General features: G+C 31.8%; 1 protein-coding gene across 1 annotated transcript; it reads left to right on the top strand.

Annotated features, from left to right (window-relative positions):
* The first annotated feature begins 305 nt into the window (after window positions 1-305).
* LOC100248394 (inositol phosphorylceramide glucuronosyltransferase 1) lies at window positions 306-15,372 on the top strand. Its single transcript, XM_002266109.5, has 10 exons — window positions 306-987; window positions 1,800-1,920; window positions 2,269-2,454; window positions 3,095-3,258; window positions 9,066-9,173; window positions 9,437-9,574; window positions 9,660-9,797; window positions 10,429-10,714; window positions 10,818-10,941; window positions 14,995-15,372. Exons 1-10 carry the CDS (start codon window positions 754-756, stop codon window positions 15,134-15,136), a joined length of 1,641 nt encoding a protein of 546 aa, XP_002266145.1. The 5' UTR covers window positions 306-753; the 3' UTR covers window positions 15,137-15,372.
* The last annotated feature ends 8,595 nt before the right edge of the window (window positions 15,373-23,967 follow it).

Genomic DNA, 23,967 nt, shown 5'->3' with positions numbered 1-23,967 from the left:
TTAAAATACATCGAACAATATTTTTATTTAAAGTATTTTTAATAAAAATATTTTATTTAAAAGTATTTTTAGGATAATAATTTTATGAGTCAAAAGTGTTTTTTTAAAAAACATGCAAATATAGTAGCATTAAATATATTTTACTTAATTTCTTTTATGAAAATAAATTCCGAAAGATTGGCAAGACTAATATTTATTACTATGATATGGCGACAAAGATGTCTATTTATGAAATCATTACCCATTATAACATTTAAGAACATTTGATGTATATATAGTGGATGTTGGTGCGTTCTTATTATTTTATTTCATATTTACTGACCATTTTCAGATTTTCTAAAATAATTTTTCAATGCTTTTAAAGACGGAAAAGGGTGAGTGATTTCCAGTTTTCCCACTCCAGAAAACAAATATGACCCTTCTTTCAGTTTAACGGTCAACCCTAATTGCTGTTGAAGCCTCGCTTGGAGAAATTGCAGAGAATATCACCTTACAGGAGCCAAGAGGATAGACGAAAACTAATCAAAGCCCATTTCGAACTTTCAATTTTGGGGGCCTTCACCATAAAAAAAAGCCCTTTTCAATTGTACTTTTCCTTCTGTTTTTTCTTTTCCTTTTTTTTTTCCCCAGATAATTCCACCCATTTTCTCCTTTCTCCAGAAAATTCGCGCTTTTTACTTGATAAAATTTGGATCAGCGTCACTAGTTTGGATCCTGCCTTTATCTTGGTTCGAAATTGTTTTTCGAGTTACGATGAAATCGAGGCTTTTCAATTTTTGGTTTTTGTTGATTCTGCTGGCCTGGATTCGATCTCCGAGTCCTGTTCGAGCTTCAGGATCTGAGGCTTACGTGACTCTTCTCTACGGCGATGAGTTTCTGCTCGGTGTTCGTGTTCTCGGAAAATCGATCCGTGACACCGGATCGACCAAGGACATGGTTGTTCTTGTTTCTGATGGCGTTTCGGATTATGCTAAGAAGCTCCTCCAGGTAACTGTGTATATAGTCTGTGTTTGGTTACTGACAAAACCGAGGAAAATTATAGAAATAGGATGAAAATTCCGAATCTTGCAAGTCTCTTAGTTTTTAAAAGCGAGGGATAAGCTTAGCTCTACTGAAGATTAATAGTTTCATTAGAATTCCTTTTTGATAGGCAATACTTGTATTACAAATCATAATTTTCATTTCCTCTTTTCCTATGTTCTCTGAGCTAATGATTGTTACCCTTTGTTTGGTTGCTGAAAGAACTAAACAAAAGAACTGAGCTATGGTGCTTTTTTGTATCATATTTTCTTAACAGAAAAGGGAAAAAAAAATTGTGCAAATTAAAAAATAAAGTTTACTTGTTATTTTCCATGATTTTTGTTAAATTCTCAACTTAATAGTTGTATTAGGTTCATTTGGGAGGACGCTGTTGTTTCCTTGGACCTTAAACGACGGAAAGTCTAAATCTTAATTTAATTTCTTTTCTTTCCATTAATTTTCCCACCAACCAAAATGGGTGACCTCCACATGGTCGCTGAAATGATCAGGAAAATGAGCATAAAATCTTGAATCTCTTGGTTTTGATGAAGATTAAAGAACTCAACTAAGTCAAGTACTTGCTGATTGAGAGTAGAAGATTTTGTTTCCTTGTATCCTACATACAAGGTTTTTCATTTTGTTTTATTTTTCTCCTCCCACATTATCTAAGCTAGCAGGTAGAGACAGTTGAATGTTTGACTACTGCTGCTATTTTACTGTGATTGTTTTTACTTATCTAATATTCTTTGGGGATCGGTTCTGGTGAATATTGTGTACAGGCTGATGGTTGGATTGTGGAGCTTATTAGTTTACTGGCAAACCCTAACCAAGTGCGGCCAAAGAGATTTTGGGGTGTCTACACAAAGCTAAAAATATTTAACATGACGAACTACAAGAAAGGTAATTGATTTTTTCTTACCCTCACTTTTTCAATGCTGAGAAAAAGGAGTAAAAAACAAAAAAAAAAAGGTTGAATCTTGTTTAATTTTCTGTATTCCAAAATTGGGGACAATTGACAGGTAACTTAATGAGTAGCTGTATTAGACTTAGTTCAGTGTTTTTATTTGAGATCTCTTTATATTTTCACACTTCCTCTCCTGCCAGATGGAGCCTATTGATGATCACAATTTGAATTTTCTTCTTGTTTATTTTTTTATGTTATTAATCAATGTGGCATGTCTTTTGGCAGATTGATTAGTGTATCTAGAAGAACAGTTTTATTTAGTGATTATTGTTATTATTTTGCAGTTGTATATCTTGATGCTGACACTATTGTTGTTAAAAGTATTGAGGATCTCTTTAAATGCGGGAAATTCTGTGCTAATTTGAAGCATTCTGAGAGGCTGAATTCAGGGGTCATGGTAGTGGAACCGTCTGAAACAGTCTTCAATGATATGATGAGCAAAGTTAAGACTTTGCCGTCTTACACTGGAGGTAAGGTGTTTTTTAGAAATGTTATGAATACTCCTTATTTCCTTTATTGTTAACTATTTTTGAGGTTTAATTTCATCTAGGCATAATTATTATAGTTCTTTTTGTGTTTTTTCATTTGGTAAAGAAATTAGGCTTCCTCATTATAGAATAATTATCAATCCATTGTTAACTAATTTCAGAAGGCATCCGAAGGAAGTTTCAGGATTCATTTGTATTGGAAAGTAAAATTTGTTCAACCCTATACAACAATAAAACAGTGTTGATACATTTGACATGGCCTCTTAACATAATGAAGATGTAGGTGGTAATTCCAGGAATACTTTTTGATAGACATACATAAAAATGTCTGCATGGTACAAAATGTTAAAAAACAGAACATACTAGTTATTTAAGTTAAGATATAGTGGTGAGATGACAGTTTGGTCGCTTGCTTTTCACCTAACTTGCCCAAATTCTCACTTTACCATGGTTGAGCACAGTTCTTGGTTTCAGCTATCTAGTTGCAACAATATAATTTCTGTGTGTTTTTGCTGATGCTGATGTCTTGAAAGGGAGCTGTAAATTTTAACCAATAGTATTTCTGGTTCTTCACTCACAGTCTCTCTCTCTCTCTCTCTCTAAAATTATTTTATGCTAACAGGAGATCAGGGCTTTCTGAATTCATACTACACTGGATTTGCCAGTGCACATGTTTTTGACCCAGATTTATCACCTGAAGAGCGGAATGCTAGACCAGTTCCGAAAATGGAACGGCTGTCCACTCTATACAATGCTGATGTTGGTCTTTACATGCTTGCTAACAAGGTACTAAACCCAAACTTTTAACAGAAAGTATTAGCTATTTAGTGATGATGTGAACATTGTAAACGTTTTTCAGCTCATATTATTTAATGATGTCTTTTTGGCACCTTGTTGCACCTGCAGTGTAATGGCTAGTACCAGATGCATTAGACTGTTAAGTAAGACATTAATAAATTCTCTTTGAAGTTAAGCTTGGTTTTGAACCATGAAAACATTTTTGTTTATGTAATTGTTGTCTCACAATCATTGACAGGCCAGATCTTGGATAAGAAAACCATCTTTTATTGGAAAATATTAAAAATTGGTAAGAAGGATGAGGGAACTGTGTGGGAGTCTGGGAAAAATAATAGAATAATAGAATGAAATCTTAATACAGAATTTGTCCCAACATCATAAAGGGAGAAAGGAGGTGCCATATGAATTCCAGTCCTGGGATCATCTTGGCTTAGTTATGGGCTTCCTGTTCAGATCTCTAGAAATCTGGTTAAGCTTCACACTTGATCTTTTATTTAGGCCAATAACACCCCTCATACAATTCGGATAGTTCCAAGAACCCCAAGAATAGGAGATGACAGCAGAAGGGTGACCTTCCATTAAGCAATTCGAGAAAATTATGCTTGGAGCTTCTCTAAAAGCCCTTGGCAGCAACAAATCCCACTCCAAGAGGAATGGAAAACTTAAAAAGAGTGGAATCTGTGCTGTCCACCCAACTCCTTACACCCAGATCCTCCTATCTTCAGATGACTCAGAGTACCCAGTACATGGTCATCAAAGTCAACAATGATCTGGCATTCCATGGCAGGGGCTGGTGGATGGGGTTTGTTGGGGTTGGATCTCCATTTCGTAGGGCTTCTCAGAGCTCCACCTCTACTGGAGGAAACTAATCTGTCGAACTACAATCAATGGGAAATTGGTTGACTCTATAATAAGTGAACTCTGATAAAAAGGCAATGGTAAATGGAGCCTGTAATGACTTAAGAAGTGGATACTTTTCCCATCCCCTCAAATCCCAGGCTCTTCCCTTCAAACCCCAATAGTTCCTTTCAATCCAAACAATCAACAAACAACAAAGTGGCTGTGAAGGTATAGATAAGAGAAGCCTTTGCCTCTCATCACTTTTAAAAGTCTCCAAAGGAACTGCTATGGACTTTAACTCTCTGGGAGCTGCTCGCACATTCCCACAGTACGAAGGATATCCTGCCTTATATGGTAGTAACATGACAACAAAGGAAAAAAATGAAGGTCTACCATTGTCCTTATAGAGAACATGTGGTCATGTCTTAGCTCTTTGTTAAGTTTTTTTCTTTCTTACTTTTTTGCTCTTTGATGGGAAACAAACCATTTTATTCTATTAATTATTAAAGATCAAAAATGATGAGACAGCATTCCATAGTGTACGAAAGTTGATCAAACTAGAAAAACATCTCCAAAAAAGAGAAGCTATACATGCTGCATAACGGAGGAAGATCAGAAAACAACCCAACAACAAACCAAACAATCACTAATTACTAATGAAGGAGACAAGAATCTGCAGCAAATGACAAAAAATTTTACTCCTATATTTTCTAAAAGATCCACCACTTGGCTAAATGAGGAGCCTAGAAAATGAACATCCTAACTCCACTGATATAAAAAAAATGGAAAAGCTATACATCAAACCTCCAGAGCCTCTTTCCTTCTTTGTTACCCATGAAATAACAACAGTGGAATCTCTCTCTACTATGAGATTGAATATGCTTAAAACTTTGACCTGGCCAAGGTCCTTTGGAAGAGCTAGAATTTCCGCTTCAACAGTGAAACTCTCAGTTGTAAGTTTAGAATAGGCTTTTATCACTGTATGCAATGATCTCTGAGCCTCCCCAAATCCTTAGTTATTAGTTATCTTGGGATATTCAAAGGACATCTATCAAAGTTTAACTTGACATAACCCTTGGGTGGCAGTGATCATTCAAGAAGAGTCTTCTCAATCAACCTCTTGGTCCTGCACACAAGGTTCCAATCTAATAATAAAAGGCTCAAGGGAGTGCCTGTGAAGGCTTCACTAGTCAAGGTCACTTAGTCCTCTCATTATCAATAAAAGAAATTCAATCTGTAAATTTTCAATATCATTTGGATAACCTTTTATTACTGTGTTTGAAAAAGTCACTGCTGTGAAACTTTTGATAGTTTGAACAACTTTGTTATCTAGTCACCAGCTTGACGCAAGTGTTAAATGTATGCTGACAATTTTTCCAGAGTCCAACTCATCACAGATTACTAAATCCTTATAGTCCGGCTTCTAGTTTGCCTACAGGGTCCTTTTTTTTTTTTTTCCATTAATCTCTATTTAGGACTTTGGTTAAATCACTGGACCATTAATTAATGCATAGGCTTAGGTATCAAATGAGAGCTTGTTCTACCATGGGAAAAATTATGGGATTTCTTGAGATCCTTAATAGAGATAAAAGAAGAAGCCACTTAACTAATGGTGCTGTCATCAATGACAAGAAGCAGTATCATGAACCGAATCTGCACTTCATACATTGGAAGTCCAAGTAAGCTAGCAGTGAGGAAATGTTTGTCAGGTAGATGAGCATTTAGATTTTCCTCAAATGTACTGGTATTTAGAAGAATCAAGGTAAGTCACAGCTAAAAATGGTAATAAGTTGGTGATGATGTTTGATAAGAATGCTGTTCATTTCATTTTGCAAAAATTCCTTGCTCCCCCCAACACACACATGCAAAATGCCCTTTCAATAATAGCAAATACTGTTTTCTGTTGTTGGTTCAAATAATTATTAAGGTGTGATGCTCTCTCGTGATCCTAATGTGTGTTTAAATGAATAAGTTAAAACATAAGACCATACGTTTGTTAGCAAGACGTCTTTGCCGTAACTGGTTATCTTTATGACTGGTAATGCTACGTGGACTCATCAGGCACAAATGTTGGTTGTTGGTGTGTATCTATGTGTCAGATATGTTCAATTTCCAGATCTTAGGACATAGGATTCAACTAAATAGTCTAATTTTCCTTTTCTTTTTTACTTTCTAGGCCCAAATTAAGTATATAACTAACATAAAATCTCAAACATGAGAGGTTACTTGAAATGGGATAGAAGCTTGTTCTTACTCCTTGTTGGACATTCTTGCTGGATACAATTATCGATAGGCATGTCTACACGTATACCAAACCCAAACCCTTGTTCTGTTTTGTGAGCATGGGTACTTCACATACTTTGAATTGTTCATCATTGATGATTGAGTGTCATTTTAAACCCTGATGAATTAGGCAAGATGTTGCAGTTCCTTTGAGTTAAGACAGCAATGAAACTGCCTAAACCTAACCCTTGTTATATTTGTCTGTTGTGTGGGTTCTTTGAAATTATGGGGTCTTGGTAAGAGATCAGCAATGAGACCTTGTAGTTCCATATTAGAAATGTGACCTTATTTATTAAAAAAGATTTTTATTTTAAATGGTTCCTAGAAATTTGATTTGATAAAAGGCTTTTCAATTTTTGAGGTTCTGTAGGATTACATCAGTCAGTTCTGTCTGGTTGTCATAAAGTCTGCTCATGGGGTTTCATCTTAGTACTAAAGTGAATAATGCAGAACTTTTAAATGGAAAATATAGAACTTGTTTAGATCCATTATATTCCTATTCCTGAAAAATGCAAGATTTCCTATCAAGTGTTGTCACCTTTGAGTTCTGAAGATTATTATAGGATACTTTAAATTAACAGCTTAATTGATACATTGTAATGGGCCGTTTACCTTCCCAGTTCCTTTTGTCATGGTGATTGCTACTCACTTTATGGTGAAATTATATATCATTCATTTTCTACTCCATTTATTTTTCTGTTTTAAGGGATTCTATTCTTAATATTTTTCTTGCAAAAGTGCAGAAGGTTCTCTGATCTTTGACCAGCTTTGTATGTTTATAACTTTCAATCACTGTTTGCCTTTTTAACCTGTGGTGCCTTTCTTCTCTGTTTGTTTACTGGCTGTGTCAAATGATCCGAACCTTCTATAATTTTTTGATAGGTAAAGAAAGGTATGTATGGATTAATATGATAAAAAGTACACAAAATACAAATACATCTAGGAGGGGCACCAAAATGAAAGGCCTTGAAAGAGAAGACACAAAAAAACCACCCTTAACTCTCAACAGGTCCCCACGCAATCTATAAAATCAATCAAGGGCATTGAGTCTTCTCTTATGTACATACTAATCCAAGCTGAAAGATTACAAAGAAAAGATATTTTAACTTTTGGTCAGTCAGTTCCTTGTTTTCAAAAGCTCTTCGATTTCATTCCTCCCAAATTGTCCAAAAAATACAAAGAGGAGCGGCTTTCTACACCTTCTTCCTATTTCTTCCCTACAAAAGAGTCATGCCAACTTGATAGAGTATCTTTCACCAAAGAAGGAATCCTCCAAACTACACTGAATAAGGAGAACAACAATTGCCATAGAATTCTTTCTTTGATGCAATGAAGTCAAATATGATCGATAGTCTACACCTCTAGTTTACAAAGGAAACATCCATTCGCCAGTAGTCACCCTCTTTTCTAAAGCCGATCTAAAATCAAAACTTTTTTCCAAGCGTCTTCCCAAGCAAAAAAGTTCACCTTGGAAAGGACCCATGAATTCCAAATAATGTTCATTGGAAAGGGGATTGATTTTCTAGGCTTCAATATCAAATAAAAAGATTTGATTGAAAAAAGGCCCTTTTTAGCATCCTTCTAGATCACCTTTTAGTTTTCTTCTCTCCTAATCAACTTCACAAGCAAAGTCAAGAAAAAAGACTCAACAAGGTCCAACTCTCAATCGTTAAAGTTCCTAGAGAAGCATAGCTAGGATGCTGACCCGCTTCTGATTGATATTTTTAGACTAGCTTGAGGGGAGAGTGTAGAAGAATCCGGAATAATTCAAATTAACTGGATCTGATTAGTTAGGAATTGTTTTATTTATTTTATTTCTTTTATTATTTGAATCAGGTTGTTATTATTTGGGTCAGGTTGTTAGATCTAGTTGTTTTAGGATTTGAACAATCCTCCAGAATGTTGGGGTTGGTTATTTTTTAGTTTCCTAGAATAAAGGACATGGTTGGATATGCTAGTCTATATATTAGGATGCAATATATATATATATATATATATATATATATTTTTTCTGACATGATAATTAAGCAAACAGTGTTATTTACATTCTTTTTCACTTCCGGTTACACATGTTCCTAAAATTATTTTCAGCCTCACCCTTATTCACTCGCTCAGGCAGGACTACATATAAATCGTTTAAATGAGCTCAAGAAAACAAGGATGTCCTTGCTATAAATATGATTAAGGCATGGTGGTTCAACCTGACTAAAGGTACACCCAAGTATTACTCAGATCTAACCATGATGAAAGGGTCCAGATGCTAGGATGACTCTTTTAATTCCTTGTTACGCTAGCTGCTATTGATTTTTCCTTTTTTCTTTGTTTTTCATATCATCAGTGGATTTATGTTTTCATGATGGGACTCCACTTGAAAGATATTTACCTGTTTGATGATTTTTTTTAAGAAGAAACTACCTTTGCAACTAATGGAACACAAGAACTGTGAAAACATGCAAAAGCCCAATGTTACTCCTGAGTCTGTTTATGGTAAAAAAATGGAATCTTCAATAATGTGTATATTATAAAGATGTGTGCTATTTTTGTGCTTTTCATGAAAAAGCCTGCTGTATGTCAAGAAATCCTTAGTAGGACTGAGGCCTGCATGCTTCTGATTGTTTTAAATCTGCCAATTGGAAAAAAAATTCTCATCTGTTTATGTGTGGTAAATGCAGTGGATGGTAGATGAAGAAAAACTCCGTGTTATCCACTACACACTTGGCCCCCTTAAACCATGGGATTGGTGGACGTCTTGGCTTCTAAAACCTGTTGATGTCTGGCAGGTATCTATTCTAGACTGCTTTGTTCTCACCCATGCAATTTGCTTCTCTTTAATGAAACAGGGATAGAGAGAGGAGGGGAAAGGGTAAAAGAGACTTTTTTAGGGTTGGAGGGAGGTTTTTAAAATCTTGGTGGAGTTGCATCATTGATACCAAATGTAGTGTGGAGCTTATGGGGAAATTTATTGTTTCATGCAGTGAATGAGCATTTAGTCACTGATTTAATGCTCAATTCTATGATGTAACACTGTTTTCTAATGCTTCAGAATGTCAGGGAACAGCTTGAGGGATCTCTTCCTGGAACTGAAGGGGGCAGAAATCCTAATGATACAATTCTAGTCAAATTTCTTTTCCTGATTCCATTGCTTGCTCTTCTTTTCTGTTACTATAGGTCTTTTCTTCAGGTTAGTAGTTCCATCTTTTTTCTTGGAAACTAAGCAAATAGATATTTTTGTATTGATTCTAAAAAGCATCTTTATTTTTTTTCAGACACGAGAGTTCTTTGGTTCATTTTGCAGAACAACATTGTGTGATCCTCTTAGACACCTTTATTATAAATTCAGATCTGGTGGTGCACTTCCTTATTCTAGTGTTTCTTCCTCATCCACCATTAATTCTAATCAACAGGTTAGGTTTTTTTCTTCTGTGTAGTTCATGGGGTATGTGTAATTATTTAAATTTATTTTTACTTTACTTTCTCTTCATCGGCTTCTTGATAAAATGCAAATGTCCCTTGGGCATACAATTGCAAAAGTGACACTTGACCATCTCCGTTTTCCCATCCAATAACTTAGGTTGCAGATGGATTTGAAGATTTGGGGAAACAGATTCGGGTTTCATCCTCCTGATTCAAATTTTTTGAAAGAGATATTAAGAAAATATAAAGGTCTAGGGTTGTAAGAAAACCATGGAGCAAGAATTAGGAGGGGGAGAGTGGGGGCGGGGTCCCATTCCAATTTCTTCCTTCAGGATTGAATTTGGAATAATTTCTTCTCCCCACCATTTAAAATCCATGGACTAAAACTCTTTAAGCTTTTCATAGACTTTCCTAGATTAAAAAAAATCTTTGTTTTCTAAACTGCATTCCAGTAATTTGAACTTGGGGTTGATGTCTAAATCTTCTTCCCTGAAATGCTCATACTCAAATGCAACCTTATTGTTCTCTTGTATTGGCTGTTGGGTTTACATACTTCTGTTAATTTAAACTTAAATTTTAGTCTTTATATTCATTAAAACCCCTGCTTGTGATGTTAAACAGTTCTCTAATGGTGCACAGTCTAAGGTTCCGGTTTATTTGGGTGGAATTTCTGTTGTCATATGTTTTATGGTTGCTGTGGTCTCTCTCGCACTTGCACTTTCAGTTGTCCCCCGGCAAGTGATGCCATGGACTGGTTTGCTCCTGATGTATGAGTGGGCATTCACGAGCTTCTTTCTGTTATTTGGAGGTTATCTCCATTTGATTTATCAATGGGGAAAGATGACTGCAAGTCAAGCAGGATCCTTCGCTTCTCGGCCAGTGTCTGCTGATTATGATTCTGGCAAAGGTTTATTGATTTGAAATAATAGTTCTAATTTGCATGATTATGCATGAATTAACCTTATTAATTTCCTTTTATAACATTCAATGGTTTTTTTAATGTGCTATAGGTCATCAGCGACAGGTGTCTTCTTGTGATGCTGCTACATGGTATTATGGGTTAGGAATGGCATTTCTAGCAGTTGCTGCTCCCTCTTTGCCATGTGTTTTTGGTGTCACTGCTCTATTTTTGAGGTAATTTGTTTGATGTATTTTTGTGTTGTGATGTCAGTATCATTGTTGCAATTTTGGTGGCTTCTCATTTAAAATCTTGTTATGTGCCAAGAGCTGCAGATTGCACCATTGTTTACTTTATGTATACTTGTGCTCATGACCATTGTGGTAGTTAAACATTAAGGTGGTGTTTGTTTTTTGTTTGAAATCTGAATAGACCTGAATTTAACTTAAATCTGAACAGAATTGAATGCCATTAAGTGTGTCTGAATGCTATTAAGTGTGAAGTTTGTTTTTATTCATGTTTGAATGCTTAATGCTTTTTTTACATGTTAAAACATTTATAAAATTGGTTATTGTATGCCTTCTTCTTTTAATTTGAAACCTACTAATTGAAAAAAATAATAATGTAACGTATTTCCAGTTTTCCCAAAATGTTAGAATTTATTACCACAATGAAAATTTTATAATGATCAATTATGTAATTAGTTAGAAAATTAGTAGTTGGATAATAATAATTATGTAATTATGTTTGGTTGATAAGAAAATCTTAGAAAGGTTTCTAAGTTAACATTTGTTTCTCTTAGGTGTATCTTCGGATTTATTGATTTGTATTGAATGTGTTTCATTATTGAGATTAATTTATTAATCTTTGGATTTTTAATTTATGAAAGAGTATTAATTACAATTATTTATTCTAGTGGATGTTTTGATGAATGTGAATTATATTTTGGAATTCTATCTAAAAATGTCATTAGAATTGATGATAGTTTATTTTGGTTTTATTATACAATAAGAGGTTGAATTTTGGAAATTCGTTGTAAATTCATTTTTAACCAAAATTTTATGAGTTTTAGTGTTTTTGTTTTCATTTTTCAATGATGAATCTATAAAATTTATAAAAATTAATTTCATTGAGAATTGGATGAATTATGAGGCAAAAATGACAATTGCATGTGGTAGAATTTTGGTTTCGATTTTGGAATTTTGTGAATTTATTTTAGATATATTTCTTATCAAAATTAAATGATTTTATGTTTTGGATTTTTTTTTTTTTGAGTAACAATTCATTAAAATGAGTTTTGAATCTAAATTTTCTTGAGAATTAAGAGAAAAAAATGGACAAACAAAACTCATTTCATTCATGTTTGATTTTTTCTTGATGACAACTTGGCTAATTTATAGTAATCTAAATTGCACAAAATTGAGGTGGTTTATATATATATATATATATTTCAAGACAAGTTATCCTAAATTTTTAAAAATGGATTTGATTTTACTTTATATGAGAAATTAAGTTTAAGGGGTTGTTGGTGTGCATTGTGTGTTTTTTTTTAAAAAGAACATAAACTCTTAAAGTAAGTTGCTTTGATCTATTTAGACTTAATTAAATTAAGGCCTATTTAAATCTAAGAGAAAAAAACAAATGGTACCTAAGTAACAAAATTAAAAGTTGAAAGAAGAAAGGAGAATAAGTGACTTTCTCCATTAAGATAAAAGTTAAAAAATTTTACTTTTTCCATTTACACAAAATTTTCTTCTAAAAATGTCTTAAGTCTTAAAGCAAATTTGCTTTAAGACTTAAGTCAGAAAACACAAACAAACAAATGAACAACACCTTAATGATATGAGAACTTTATGTTGTGATTTTGGACCTTCAAAGCAATTGTTGTTATCATATTACTTATTGGGTTGGAGTTCACTCTGTGCTATTGTTTAATATGTAAGAAATTAGCAATTGATCCAAGGGTTTTCCTTTCATGTAAGTTTTAAAATAACATGATCTTTATGCTCTGTTCACTACTGGAAAGGTGTTGACATGAATTAAATGTAAGAGGATGTTACACAATTTATTTCTCTTGCATTACTTTCTTGATGAATTAATGCCATTACCCATTTTTGAAATCTTACAAGTTTATAATTCATTATGTTTTGGTATTGCCTCACAAAATAGTGGAAGTAAGATTCTCTTGTGTGTGTATATATATATTTTCCTTCACTTAACAATCCATTTGGGTAGGAGGTAGTCTCAATATTAGTCCTTCATATTCAAGCATAACATCCTCAAGGATGCACTAGCACTAAAATTCTAAGTTCTTTCATTTTCAGAACCCATGTAACATGAAAATTATAAATGTTAAGCTTGTGATCAAAGTAAAATATAACACTTGCCAACTTTTGAACCTAATGTCAGTTCAAGGGTGTTTTCCTAGTACATTTTAGTTTTGGGGTGATAATGCAAATTATTAATTGTAAGGGACAATTGCCTAGGCGGCCAAGTGTGTAGTTCCATTTTTGTCCTTTCTTAATGTATTTTTTTGGGGGGTGGGTGCATGAATATTTTTCCGAGTCCTTTCTAGGTTTTGAAATACCACTATTGAATGTCATAATTATTTTTTTCCTAACTAATATCTCTTTTTTTTTTTCCTTTTTCTTTTTTCCTTTTAGCTAACTCTTATACTTGTTCAATTGTCTATTATATCATGCATTCATAGTAAATTCAACTTGTCTTATATTAATTAATAGTCACTAATCATACTTTCCTGATGAGGATGGATCTCCAATATCTATTCAAGCAATGGAAAGAAATTAAAAAAGGCCTAAATTATTCTATCAAAGTTATATAGGTAATTTTTCAGCATTTTATGTTTTCTTATTTCCTAATTAGTTAGTAGTCGATTGAGTTTAATTTAGAATTTGGAAAGTTTTAAAAATTCAAGTTTTTAAACTTTCTATTTCCTAAATTAATGTGATTTTTTTGAAGTTTCTAGTTGTTGTTTTTTTTTATAATCTAGAAGTCTTCTTTATTGGGAACTCTGAAAGTAAGTTCTTAATTCTTAAATGAAAATTTTTAGTTTCTTCTATTCTTTTTAGAAGATTTAATAGTTCTAGGAAAGAATAAGAGTTCTAATCTGCTGCTACAAAGGTTAGGTTTCAGGATTAGCTCAATTGGTAAAAGGTTGGGGAGGGTTTGTGAGAGATTCTAGGTTCAAGTTCCAATAGGGAGAAAAATTTACTTATAAAAAAATGTGCCATATTTTTTATTCCTCATTCCTCTCCTTACATCCTAAATCCTAAAAAGGTGAAGCTCTACCCTACTTATTTGATTATGGACAACCATCCTAGAATTGTCCTACATCACTTCTACCAGTTTATTCTTGATCCATCTTTTTACTACTACTTTTATTCTATTCGTTGTGAAAGAATTGCCATTTTTTATTTAGCTGCACTTTCTCCTGTGATTACCCTTTCTAATAGGAAGTACCTTGTGATAACCTCTTAACTCCAAAACTCTTGCATATGCAGGAGTTCATTCCTCTTAGGAAGAAAGTGCTGTTAATACCATTTCCTGCTTCCTCACTGCCAAAAATTAAAAACTTTTATCCACTGTTAATGAAAAAGAAAAAAAGAAAAAGGCAAAAAGGCAAATCAAGATAGTTTTATATGTGTGATAGCATGTTTAAAAACATGTCTACATTTATCTCACAGGAACTGTATTGTAATGGAAATATCCTTTTCCTATATTTTTTTTTGTGAGTGAGTTGTCCATGCTCTGTTGTCATATATGTATGTGTCTCCACTGAATTTTTCTAAATTATTATGTATAAAACATACTAGATATAAGCATATAAATGACCCACATGCATTACAAGTTACAACTAACAAGAACCATAAATTTAAATCTAATGTCCTACAGTTAACATACCCACATTTGAATGCAGTTCGTCTTGAATGGTTTGATATGCCATTGTCCCATATTTTGAACGCTTGGTTTTCCTTCTCTTTTTACTTTTGTCTTTTAAGATGCATTGGATTTATATTGTTTCTTGGAACAATATCCTCCTCAATGGTTATAATGTGAAGGAAAGCAATAGAAGTGCATTTTGCCTTTATAGTTTTGATGACTGGTTTATTTAAGTAGTAATGCACTTAATCTTTCCACTGTCTTTTTAAGCTTGGAAATGAGTATGTCAAATGGAATTTATGCGCTCTTTATTTTTTCTTCTGTTCTTTTTGGGTTTGTAACTGACCCTGCAGATTTATAATTGGGAAAGTGCGTGGTGGTCTTTACAGGTTAGGTTTGATAGCTGTTGGAGCCTTAATATTGGCATCTTTCATGACTTACGCTGCAGAGCATCTTGCAATTAGGTCATTCGTGAAAGGCCTTGAAGATCGAGACACTCCACGCTCAAGAAGTGTATGTTTTTTATGTTAATGATCTAACGGACAAGTGGCTGTTTAATTTACTTCAAATTCATTTCCTTAACTTCATTTATTGCCCTATGTGTTATTTGTAAAATATTGCTGGGATTTTGAGTTTGGAAATGTTATTTCCACGGGGTTTCCGTGTAATCTCCTTTGGGAATCAATTGGTGATGATCTTAATATTTGTATGAGCATTCCCGAGCCCCTCCGATCAATGAGAAAAAGAAATAGATGAGTTCTTGATAATTTTCATTTCACCGTAATAAAATGTTCATATTGTAATACTCGACAATTTGGGTACACCTTAGGTTACAATATTGAATTTTATTTTATTTTTCCAACTAGTTAGAAAATTTAGTCAAAGTAGGTAGTCAAAAGACGTGTTGAAAATTAATTGGATGTTAAAAGGTTGAAATTAGGTCTAAATATAAGGTTTGAATTCTTGCCGTGTTAGCCTTTGGAAGAATTGGAATAAGAATTATAGTTGAGATATTTGAATTGGTTAAATTGAGAAAATTGTAGGAAGAAATTTAGTGGATTCAATATTTTTTGGGTATACTAAATTGATGAAATTAATTGATGGAAGTAAGTCTTAGAATATCATTTAAATTTTTGTCGGTAAATAAATATTTGTAAAATTAGTGGATTAAAGGTTCCTATGAATTTCAACTTTGGGGATGTTAAAGATTTATGAATGCTTAAGACATTTTTAGAGATTTATGTATGCTTGGACATTTTCATAATCGAATTGATCATTGGATCGGAAAAGTTGTCGGTTTATGGTTCACTAATTGGATCGATAGTCGAACCGTGGTTGAATCGGTGACATCATAAATATATAATTTATAAATTATTAAAATTTAAAATAATTATAAAAATAAAAATAAAAATTTATATATTACTTAATATTATAAAATAAGGATAAATGCAATGCAAATGAAGTAGTAGAGGTAAAATATATATTACTTTAACAATATATATAATGGGAATAAGGAATCAGAGAAGAGAGTTGAGAAAGTTGAGAGAATGAAAGAAACTAAGAAATTTCTTTCTTGCTCAGGGGATACATATTACAAGGGATGAGAAACCTTTTTATAGACTTTCCAATTGGCTTTTATTAATATTTCTATTAATGAAACTCATAAATAACATTAATGGTTTCCATTAATAAGTATTAATGAAAGTCATAAATAATACTTAATTAACATTTATTATAATTAATGTGGTGACATTCATTATTTAGCATTTAAAAATTAAAATTTCATTTAAAAATCAGAAAATTAGTTTAAAATTATAAATTTAAATTAAAATCATAATTTTAATTTAAAATTCATTTTTAAATAAAACACTTATTTAAAATTGTAATGTTTTCATTAATTTAAATTAAAATCAAAAGTTTTAAACGAAGTAAAAAAAATAATAAATATAAAAGAAAATAAATAATAATGAGATGAGGTAAAAAATAATTAAAAAAATAAAATTTGGAAAGAATGGAGGAAAAGGGCGAGTGGGGTCGCGGTGGGAGAAGGGGGTTCCGATCGGGAAAAATGGGGAAGGGCTTTTCCAATGTAGGGTGTGGGTCCTGTTGGCGGGGGATGACAACAGTGGAAAATAAAAATTGAACCGAACAGTTCGGAGGAAACCGTCTGGTTTGCCGATTGGACCATTGGTTTAATAAGTCCAATTTCAGTTTGACCACTTTTTGGTTCAATTGATCAGACCGGACCTGAACCATGACTGGTCGGACCGGCCGATCTGATTCGGTTTTTAAAACCATAGTTTAAAGTATCATATCTTTAGTAAATTTCAAAGTAAAAGTGTAGTGGTGGTTAACGTCAAATTATATTTTATGAAGAATAGACTTGTAGCATATTTAACCAAGTGTACGGTGGTAACAAGGAGAAAATCATTAGTTGGGGAATAAATAATAATTGTGGAAGATAAAACAAGGAAGAGAGGAAGATTGGTTTTAAAAGGATATGCATGGTCTTCTGGATTCGTTATAATAATAATAATAATAATAATAAGGAAAGTATAGAAGAGAAGGAAGGACGCTGAGTGAGGAGGTGCAAGAAGAGGAAATACAGAGAAGGGAAGGGAGAAAAAAAAATGGATGGGTTGACTATGTTGCATCTCTGATGATTCAACAATGGAACGACCTTCGATCATAATGAATTTTCTCACATTGATAGTCTTCGATGTGGTGAATATTTCTATAGAGTTGGATTTTTAATCCAATGATTGGATTCTATAGTACAGGTAGGGATGTTTTTTCCCCAAATTTTAGCTCCACATTTTATTTTTATTTTTTTTATTTACCTTGAAAAAGACCTCCATAGAAGTGGATGAGTTGTTGAGTTGCGGTAAATCTTCATGTGGTTTTCATTTGGTTGTCCTAAACATGTAAAATGATTCATTTTTCTTAAATGCTAAATAGGAAATAAGTGAAGGTTTATTGCAAAGTCGAAATATTAGAATTGTTGATATTTAGTTGTTGTTGGTTGTGATATAATTTATTAGATTATTATGATTGGTAAAATATTTTATTAGAATAAACTGACATGTTAGAAATTAATTGATAATGATAATAATATTGACTATCTTAGTGTAGAAGAAATTAATTAGTAATAATAATAATATTGACTATCTTAGTGTGGATCTTGTTGTGAAGCTTATTGTATATAATGGTATGATTATTGGTTGAGTTGGGATGATCATTGTACATGTATAGAAATTGAAAATGTGTTGTGGATTATTTGCAAAAATAGGATGAACTATATGATAGAAGGGTATATTATATTACTCAAATGAGAAGACCCCGAAGAGAGCAATTTGTGAAAAAGAAAAGAACATAAAAAATAAAAATACTTTTGTGTCTCAGAATAAAATATATAAAATGTAGGCCATTATATTACCAATTAACGTGTTTGCATGATGGAGTAGGGTCTTACTTTTGAACTCCAGGCCAACAATTTGACCATCGATGAATGGATGAAATATGGGAAACTCGCAAAAAAAATTACAATAAATAGAAATATGTATTGAAATATCGGTTGGTTGATATATCTTTCTGAATATCATGCCGATATGTCCTGATTTTCTAAACAATGTTTCCAACATAGTATTTCCTATTTCAAATTTAAATAAAATTGAAGAAGAGAAAAGAAAAAATGGTGGCGTCTAACTTCTTTTTCCCTTATATTTTTCTCTCTTTTTCATTTTCCAATTCCTTGTCTTTTTCCTCATAGCTTCTAAGATCGAATGGAGCTTTAGTAGCACTTGCTGATATATAACGAATTTATTGAAGCTGAGAAATTAACTTGTAGTTAGGAACCTACTACACTTCTAATATTATGCCTCTCAAATCATAACTTATTTACATATCTCTGTTTCTCATTGGTGATTGGGGTTTAAGCCTTGCACCCATTTTAACATTCCAATTTCTCTCCTTTTTCTTCTTTTTTTTTTTTTTTTTTTTTTGATTTTTAAGAAAATGTTTGGCTTTTGGAAAATTTAAAAAAATTGTAAGGGAAAGAAAATAAAAAGGAAAAATAAAATAAAAGAAAAAATATAAGAAAATAAAAAAATTAAAGTCAATACATTATTTTTATATATTATTTTAATTTTATTTGCTCATTTTAACTCTTCTATATAAAAATGAGAGTGCATGAGTTTTTAGCTAATTTTAATTATATTTTATTTTATTTTTCCTTTTTTTTTTTTTTTCATAATCTTCCAGAATCAAACATAACTTCAAAATTCCAAATCATAAGTTGATCATAGACTACCTGAATTGGTCATCACAGAATTACCTCCTCACAATCAGCATTTTTTGATTTTTCATGAACTGTTAATTATTTTCTTCCTTTTTTTTTTTGTATTATTCTTGGAGTATATATATCTATAATGCATGTCAATGAAAGTGTGGTGCATTTTATTCACTTGAATTCTTATAATTCTTATGGTATCAGAGCTGGAAGCTTTCACGAGCAATCTTCATCTTTGTTCTCTTCTTTTCTCTAGCTTGTTTGTGTCCTTCAATCATCCTCATTGAAATCATGGCTGTAGGCACCCCTTTCACTGTTGTGGTGAAGGCTGGAACTCCTAATCCCAACATGTTAATCTCCATCAACGCCACTGCTTAATTGCTTATGAAACTTACTCCAAATAATTATCCATCTTGGCTTGTGCAATTTCATTCATTATTTTTGGGATAGGATCTATTAGGGTATCTTGAGGGAAGGTTTCTATGTCCATCATCAAGTACCATCACCAAAAAAGAAACATGGGTACAGAATCCAATCTATTCTCTTTGGATACAATAGGATAGTCTCTTACTTCATGTGATCTGTGCACCGCTTTTTGAAGTCGTTATACCTCGTCTCTGCTACCATGATGTCTCATCAAGCATGGACCAAGATGGCAACTTTGCCAATTGGTCTAAAACCCAAATCATGGGTCTCAAGGACAAGTTGACCTTTGCAACCAAAGGCGACAAAATCACTACTAAGTAGATGCACATGATAAACTCCACAATCAATGCTTTATCTCTTATCAATGTTCATAACGATGATAATGATCTTCAACTTTATGTTCTTTTTGGTCTTAGGAAGGAGTATAAAGATGTATGGGTTTGTAATTGTTAGTCTTTCAAGACCTTTGAAGAGCTTCATGATTAGGGATGGCAACCCGTCCTAAACTTATTTAAAATAATTCTTATCCCCGTCCCATTTGAAAAATTAAACTAATTAAATTATTATATTTTTTATAACTTATTTTATGAAAATATTTTGTTATTATATATATATATATATATATATTAAAAATAATAAAATAAAAAATTAAATTAAATTAATTTTAAAATTTAAATTAAATTAAATTTAAAAAATTAATTTTATATATAATTGAGGCGGGGCGGGGCAATAACTGAACCTACCTCGAACCCGCCCCGGGTTTTAAAAAAAATTCTCAAACCCGTTTATTAAAATCGAACCCCGTCCCATTAGGGGTGGACACCCAAAAAAACTCGCCCTATTGCCATCCCTATTCATGATCAGGAAGAAAATATTATTGAAATATCGGTGTATTGATGGGTGGCGAAACGATATATATCATGGATATATCGGTGGTCAACGCGGTCAATCAAACCCCTGTGTTCAGCATGCCTCCCCAGCTCCACTAGGGTAAACGCACCCTTTGATATACAATATGCACTAAAGAAATATATATCAAAAGTTAGGATATAAATAAAATATTAAAAAAAAACACTAAATAACAAATTAATTATAACTATTTTATAATTGAATGAAAAATTTTCAGTTAATTGATTAGTAAAAATATATCATAATTTTATTCATAGTGTTTTTAATATTATTAATATATTAAAAATTTATACATTTATCATAATTTATTTTATAATATATCATAATTTTAATATTAGATAGATTTTAAAATTAAACATATTATAATTACATATCACAATATTATCTTCAAATAATATTTTATATAATTTAATAATCAATGTACACTTATCAAATTTATATTTTTTTATTAACATGTACAATATTATATATATATATATATCAATTTATTAAAAAAAAAAACTTTAAAATGTCTATTATGCTTTTAATTTCATTTATAAGAGTTTTTATTTTATATTTTTATAAGTTTTGATATTATAAAAATTATCATAATAATTTTCTTCGTAGTGATTTTAATATCATTAATAAATTAATTAAATATTAAAAAATTATACATATATCATAATTTATTTTATATCATTTAATACAATTGAATTAAATGGATCATAATTTTAATATTAATATATATTTTTAAGTTAGACATATTATAATCAAATATCATAATATTATTATGAAATAATATTTGATGTAATTTAATAATAAATGTACATTTATAAAATTCATATTTTTATCGATGCATACGATATTATTATCAAATATGATAAATCATATTATACATATATCAAATTCTTTAATAAAACAACTTTAAAATATCTATTATACTTCTAATTACATTTTTATGAAGTTTTTCTTGTATTTTTATAAATTTTGATCAATTTTAGGCTTATCGATATTTTTTTCCAAAATATCCGCCGATATCTCCGATATATCCGTAAAATCGAAGTACCGATATATCCGTGATTACCGATATTTTCATCCTTGTTCATGATGCATTAATTGAACAAGAAAGCTTCCTCCAAGGAGAAGCACAATTGGACATGCAACTTACCTCTCGCTTCCAATTACTCTCAAAAGGTGGCCAATTTGAAGGCAACATGAATCCAGTTTCTTATATGGGTGAGGACACCAAAACTTCAACCATATCTGCTCCAAGCCTTGATTTAATTTGGTGTGTCAGCTTTGTGACAAACCTGGTCACAATGCCAAGAAATACTATCAAAATTGAGAATATCCTCCTAAAGCACCACAAGCCAATTATACCAAACCACATGGTGGATCCAACGCTCAAAACTAGTCGATCAACCCCGGGCATCTTACTGTATCACCTTTGACCTTAACAACATTGTAATTCATTTTGAGTATAATGGGAATGATGATATTATCATAGGTGATGGTACTAACTTTCCAATTTCTCACACAGGCTCCATGATTCACCTCACCAACCATAAGTTTTTCTTTACATAACATGTTTTGTGTTCTATCAATGCAAAAATTCTTGTTTTTGTTTCTTAATTGTTCAAGACAAGCATTGTTGTGAAGGATTTCAACATGGGGGCACAACTCATTAAAGGTCGAAGCAAGGACGATGTATATGAGTGGCTTGGGTATTCCACTACCCAAGTTTCCAATTTGCAAGGCCACGTTAGCACCAAATCTACTTTCCAAGAAGGCATAACGCTTGGTCATCCCTTTAGAAAGATTCTACACGATCTAGTATCTCATAAAAGTATCGAAGTGTCATCCCCTTCTTATACTTTATATTAGAATTCTTGTCTTTTCAATAAATGTCATTATTTTTATTTAGGTGTCTCTTCTTTGACTAGCACAAAACTTGACTTAATATGTAGATGTTTAGGCCTTGCTCCCAAACCTTTTGTTGATGGTTTCTACTATTATGTATTTTTTTTTTAGGGACAATTGTGTTGTGGATCTAGTTGGGCCAAAAAAATTAAGATTTGGCCTATAAAAGTTGCATAATTGATGGAGATGATATAAAATATGAAGAGACCAATATACCCTTCAAAACTATTTTGAGTATTTTTTATCATAATGTTTGATAAACTTTTTTATCTTGATTTTTTTAAAAAATTATTCTGAAAATTTATTATTATTAGAAAACTAATTTTTTAAAAATATATATTTTAAAAATATATCATTTAAAAAAAATAAATTTGACATATATTTAGTTATTTTTTATATACACAATTTTAAAAATATATATTTTCCAAGATGTTTGATTTTTAAATAATAATAATGATAATAATTTATTTTTATTTTTTTGGAAAATGGTGTATTTTTTTCCAAATCACTAAATTAAATTAAATTTTATTTAGGTTTACAAAAGAAATAAAATTTAAATTAATGTTTTTCTACTTTTTTTTTTCATAGTCAATAAAGGTCATTTTTGGAAAGATAAAAAATTCATATTATTCTTCTCAATTTTCACACTTCCTCTAGGTCTTGGGCTTAAATGGTGAACTTATATGAACCAAAGCTTAATTTTTGAGCCCAACTAGGTCCAAAATACAATTGTCCCTTTTTTTATAACTATTTTATCAAGTACAATCGGATCCAGTTGCTCTATAATAATCAAACATATTTTCACTTTTTCCAAAATTCCATGTCTTAGAGAAAATTCTTCAATGCTCCGATTGTCACCATAACTTGGATGGAAATGAGGAGCATACAACTCTTCAATCCCCACTTGCCTTTGATGACATTCAATAGTTAGAAACTCCATTCTACACTCATCAACATAATGGTTCTATTTAACAATGACATTGACACATTGTTGAAATAAGGCTCGCATTGCTTCATCAAGCATTTGTACCATTTTCGTACTAGTCATATGCCTTTCTCACAACCGCATACCTCATTAATAGGCTTCCAACACTCATGCTTAGCTTTGTCCCTTATCTTGAAAATATGTTTTCTGTAAAACCACACTATGACAAGCTAAAAATATTTGGTTTTCTTTCTTACCCCTGGTTGCATCCTTACACTCACACAAACTTGATCTAAAATCCACACTACTTATTTTTCTTGGATATTCATCCCATCAGAGTACCTATCCATATCTAGATCATTCCAACAACAAACCATACATCTCATGATATATTATTTTTGTTGAAAACACTTTTCTTTTTCAAACTCATAAACTAACATCTCCCCTAGTGATCAACACTAGTACTATCATCACTTTTTTGGGTTATCAGCTTTGCCTTCCTATCAACCTACTCACTTCAACAAACTGGTAACTCTTTCATCCCATCCTTGTGTGACCAGAAGGCATAAATTTAACCAAACATGAATGCTTAAGTTATGAATAATGAAGTTGAGTCTCCAGTTCAATAAGAAGTTGCTCTTACGTCCAAATTACATGAGGTACATCCTTTACTCGAGCAAGACCCGTGCACCACTATCTTGACTATTCCTACACCACACCCTATGACTTGGACACATCATATGATCACCTGATCCCATAACAACATATTTATTTCACTGTTGACTATTTGAAATCGTAAGTTCTCAAACATCCTTAATGACATCAAACCATGAGTGAAGAATTTGATACACTCATTTGGAATGGAACATGGGAACCGGTTCCTGTTAAAATATGGACACGCATATATTTAACATA

Source organism: Vitis vinifera, chromosome 14 (genome assembly GCF_030704535.1).
Source record: "Vitis vinifera cultivar Pinot Noir 40024 chromosome 14, ASM3070453v1".
In the NCBI taxonomy this organism is placed as follows: Eukaryota; Viridiplantae; Streptophyta; class Magnoliopsida; order Vitales; family Vitaceae; genus Vitis; species Vitis vinifera.
Note: the sequence above shows the minus strand (reverse complement) of the source record. Positions and strands in the feature narration are given on the sequence as shown.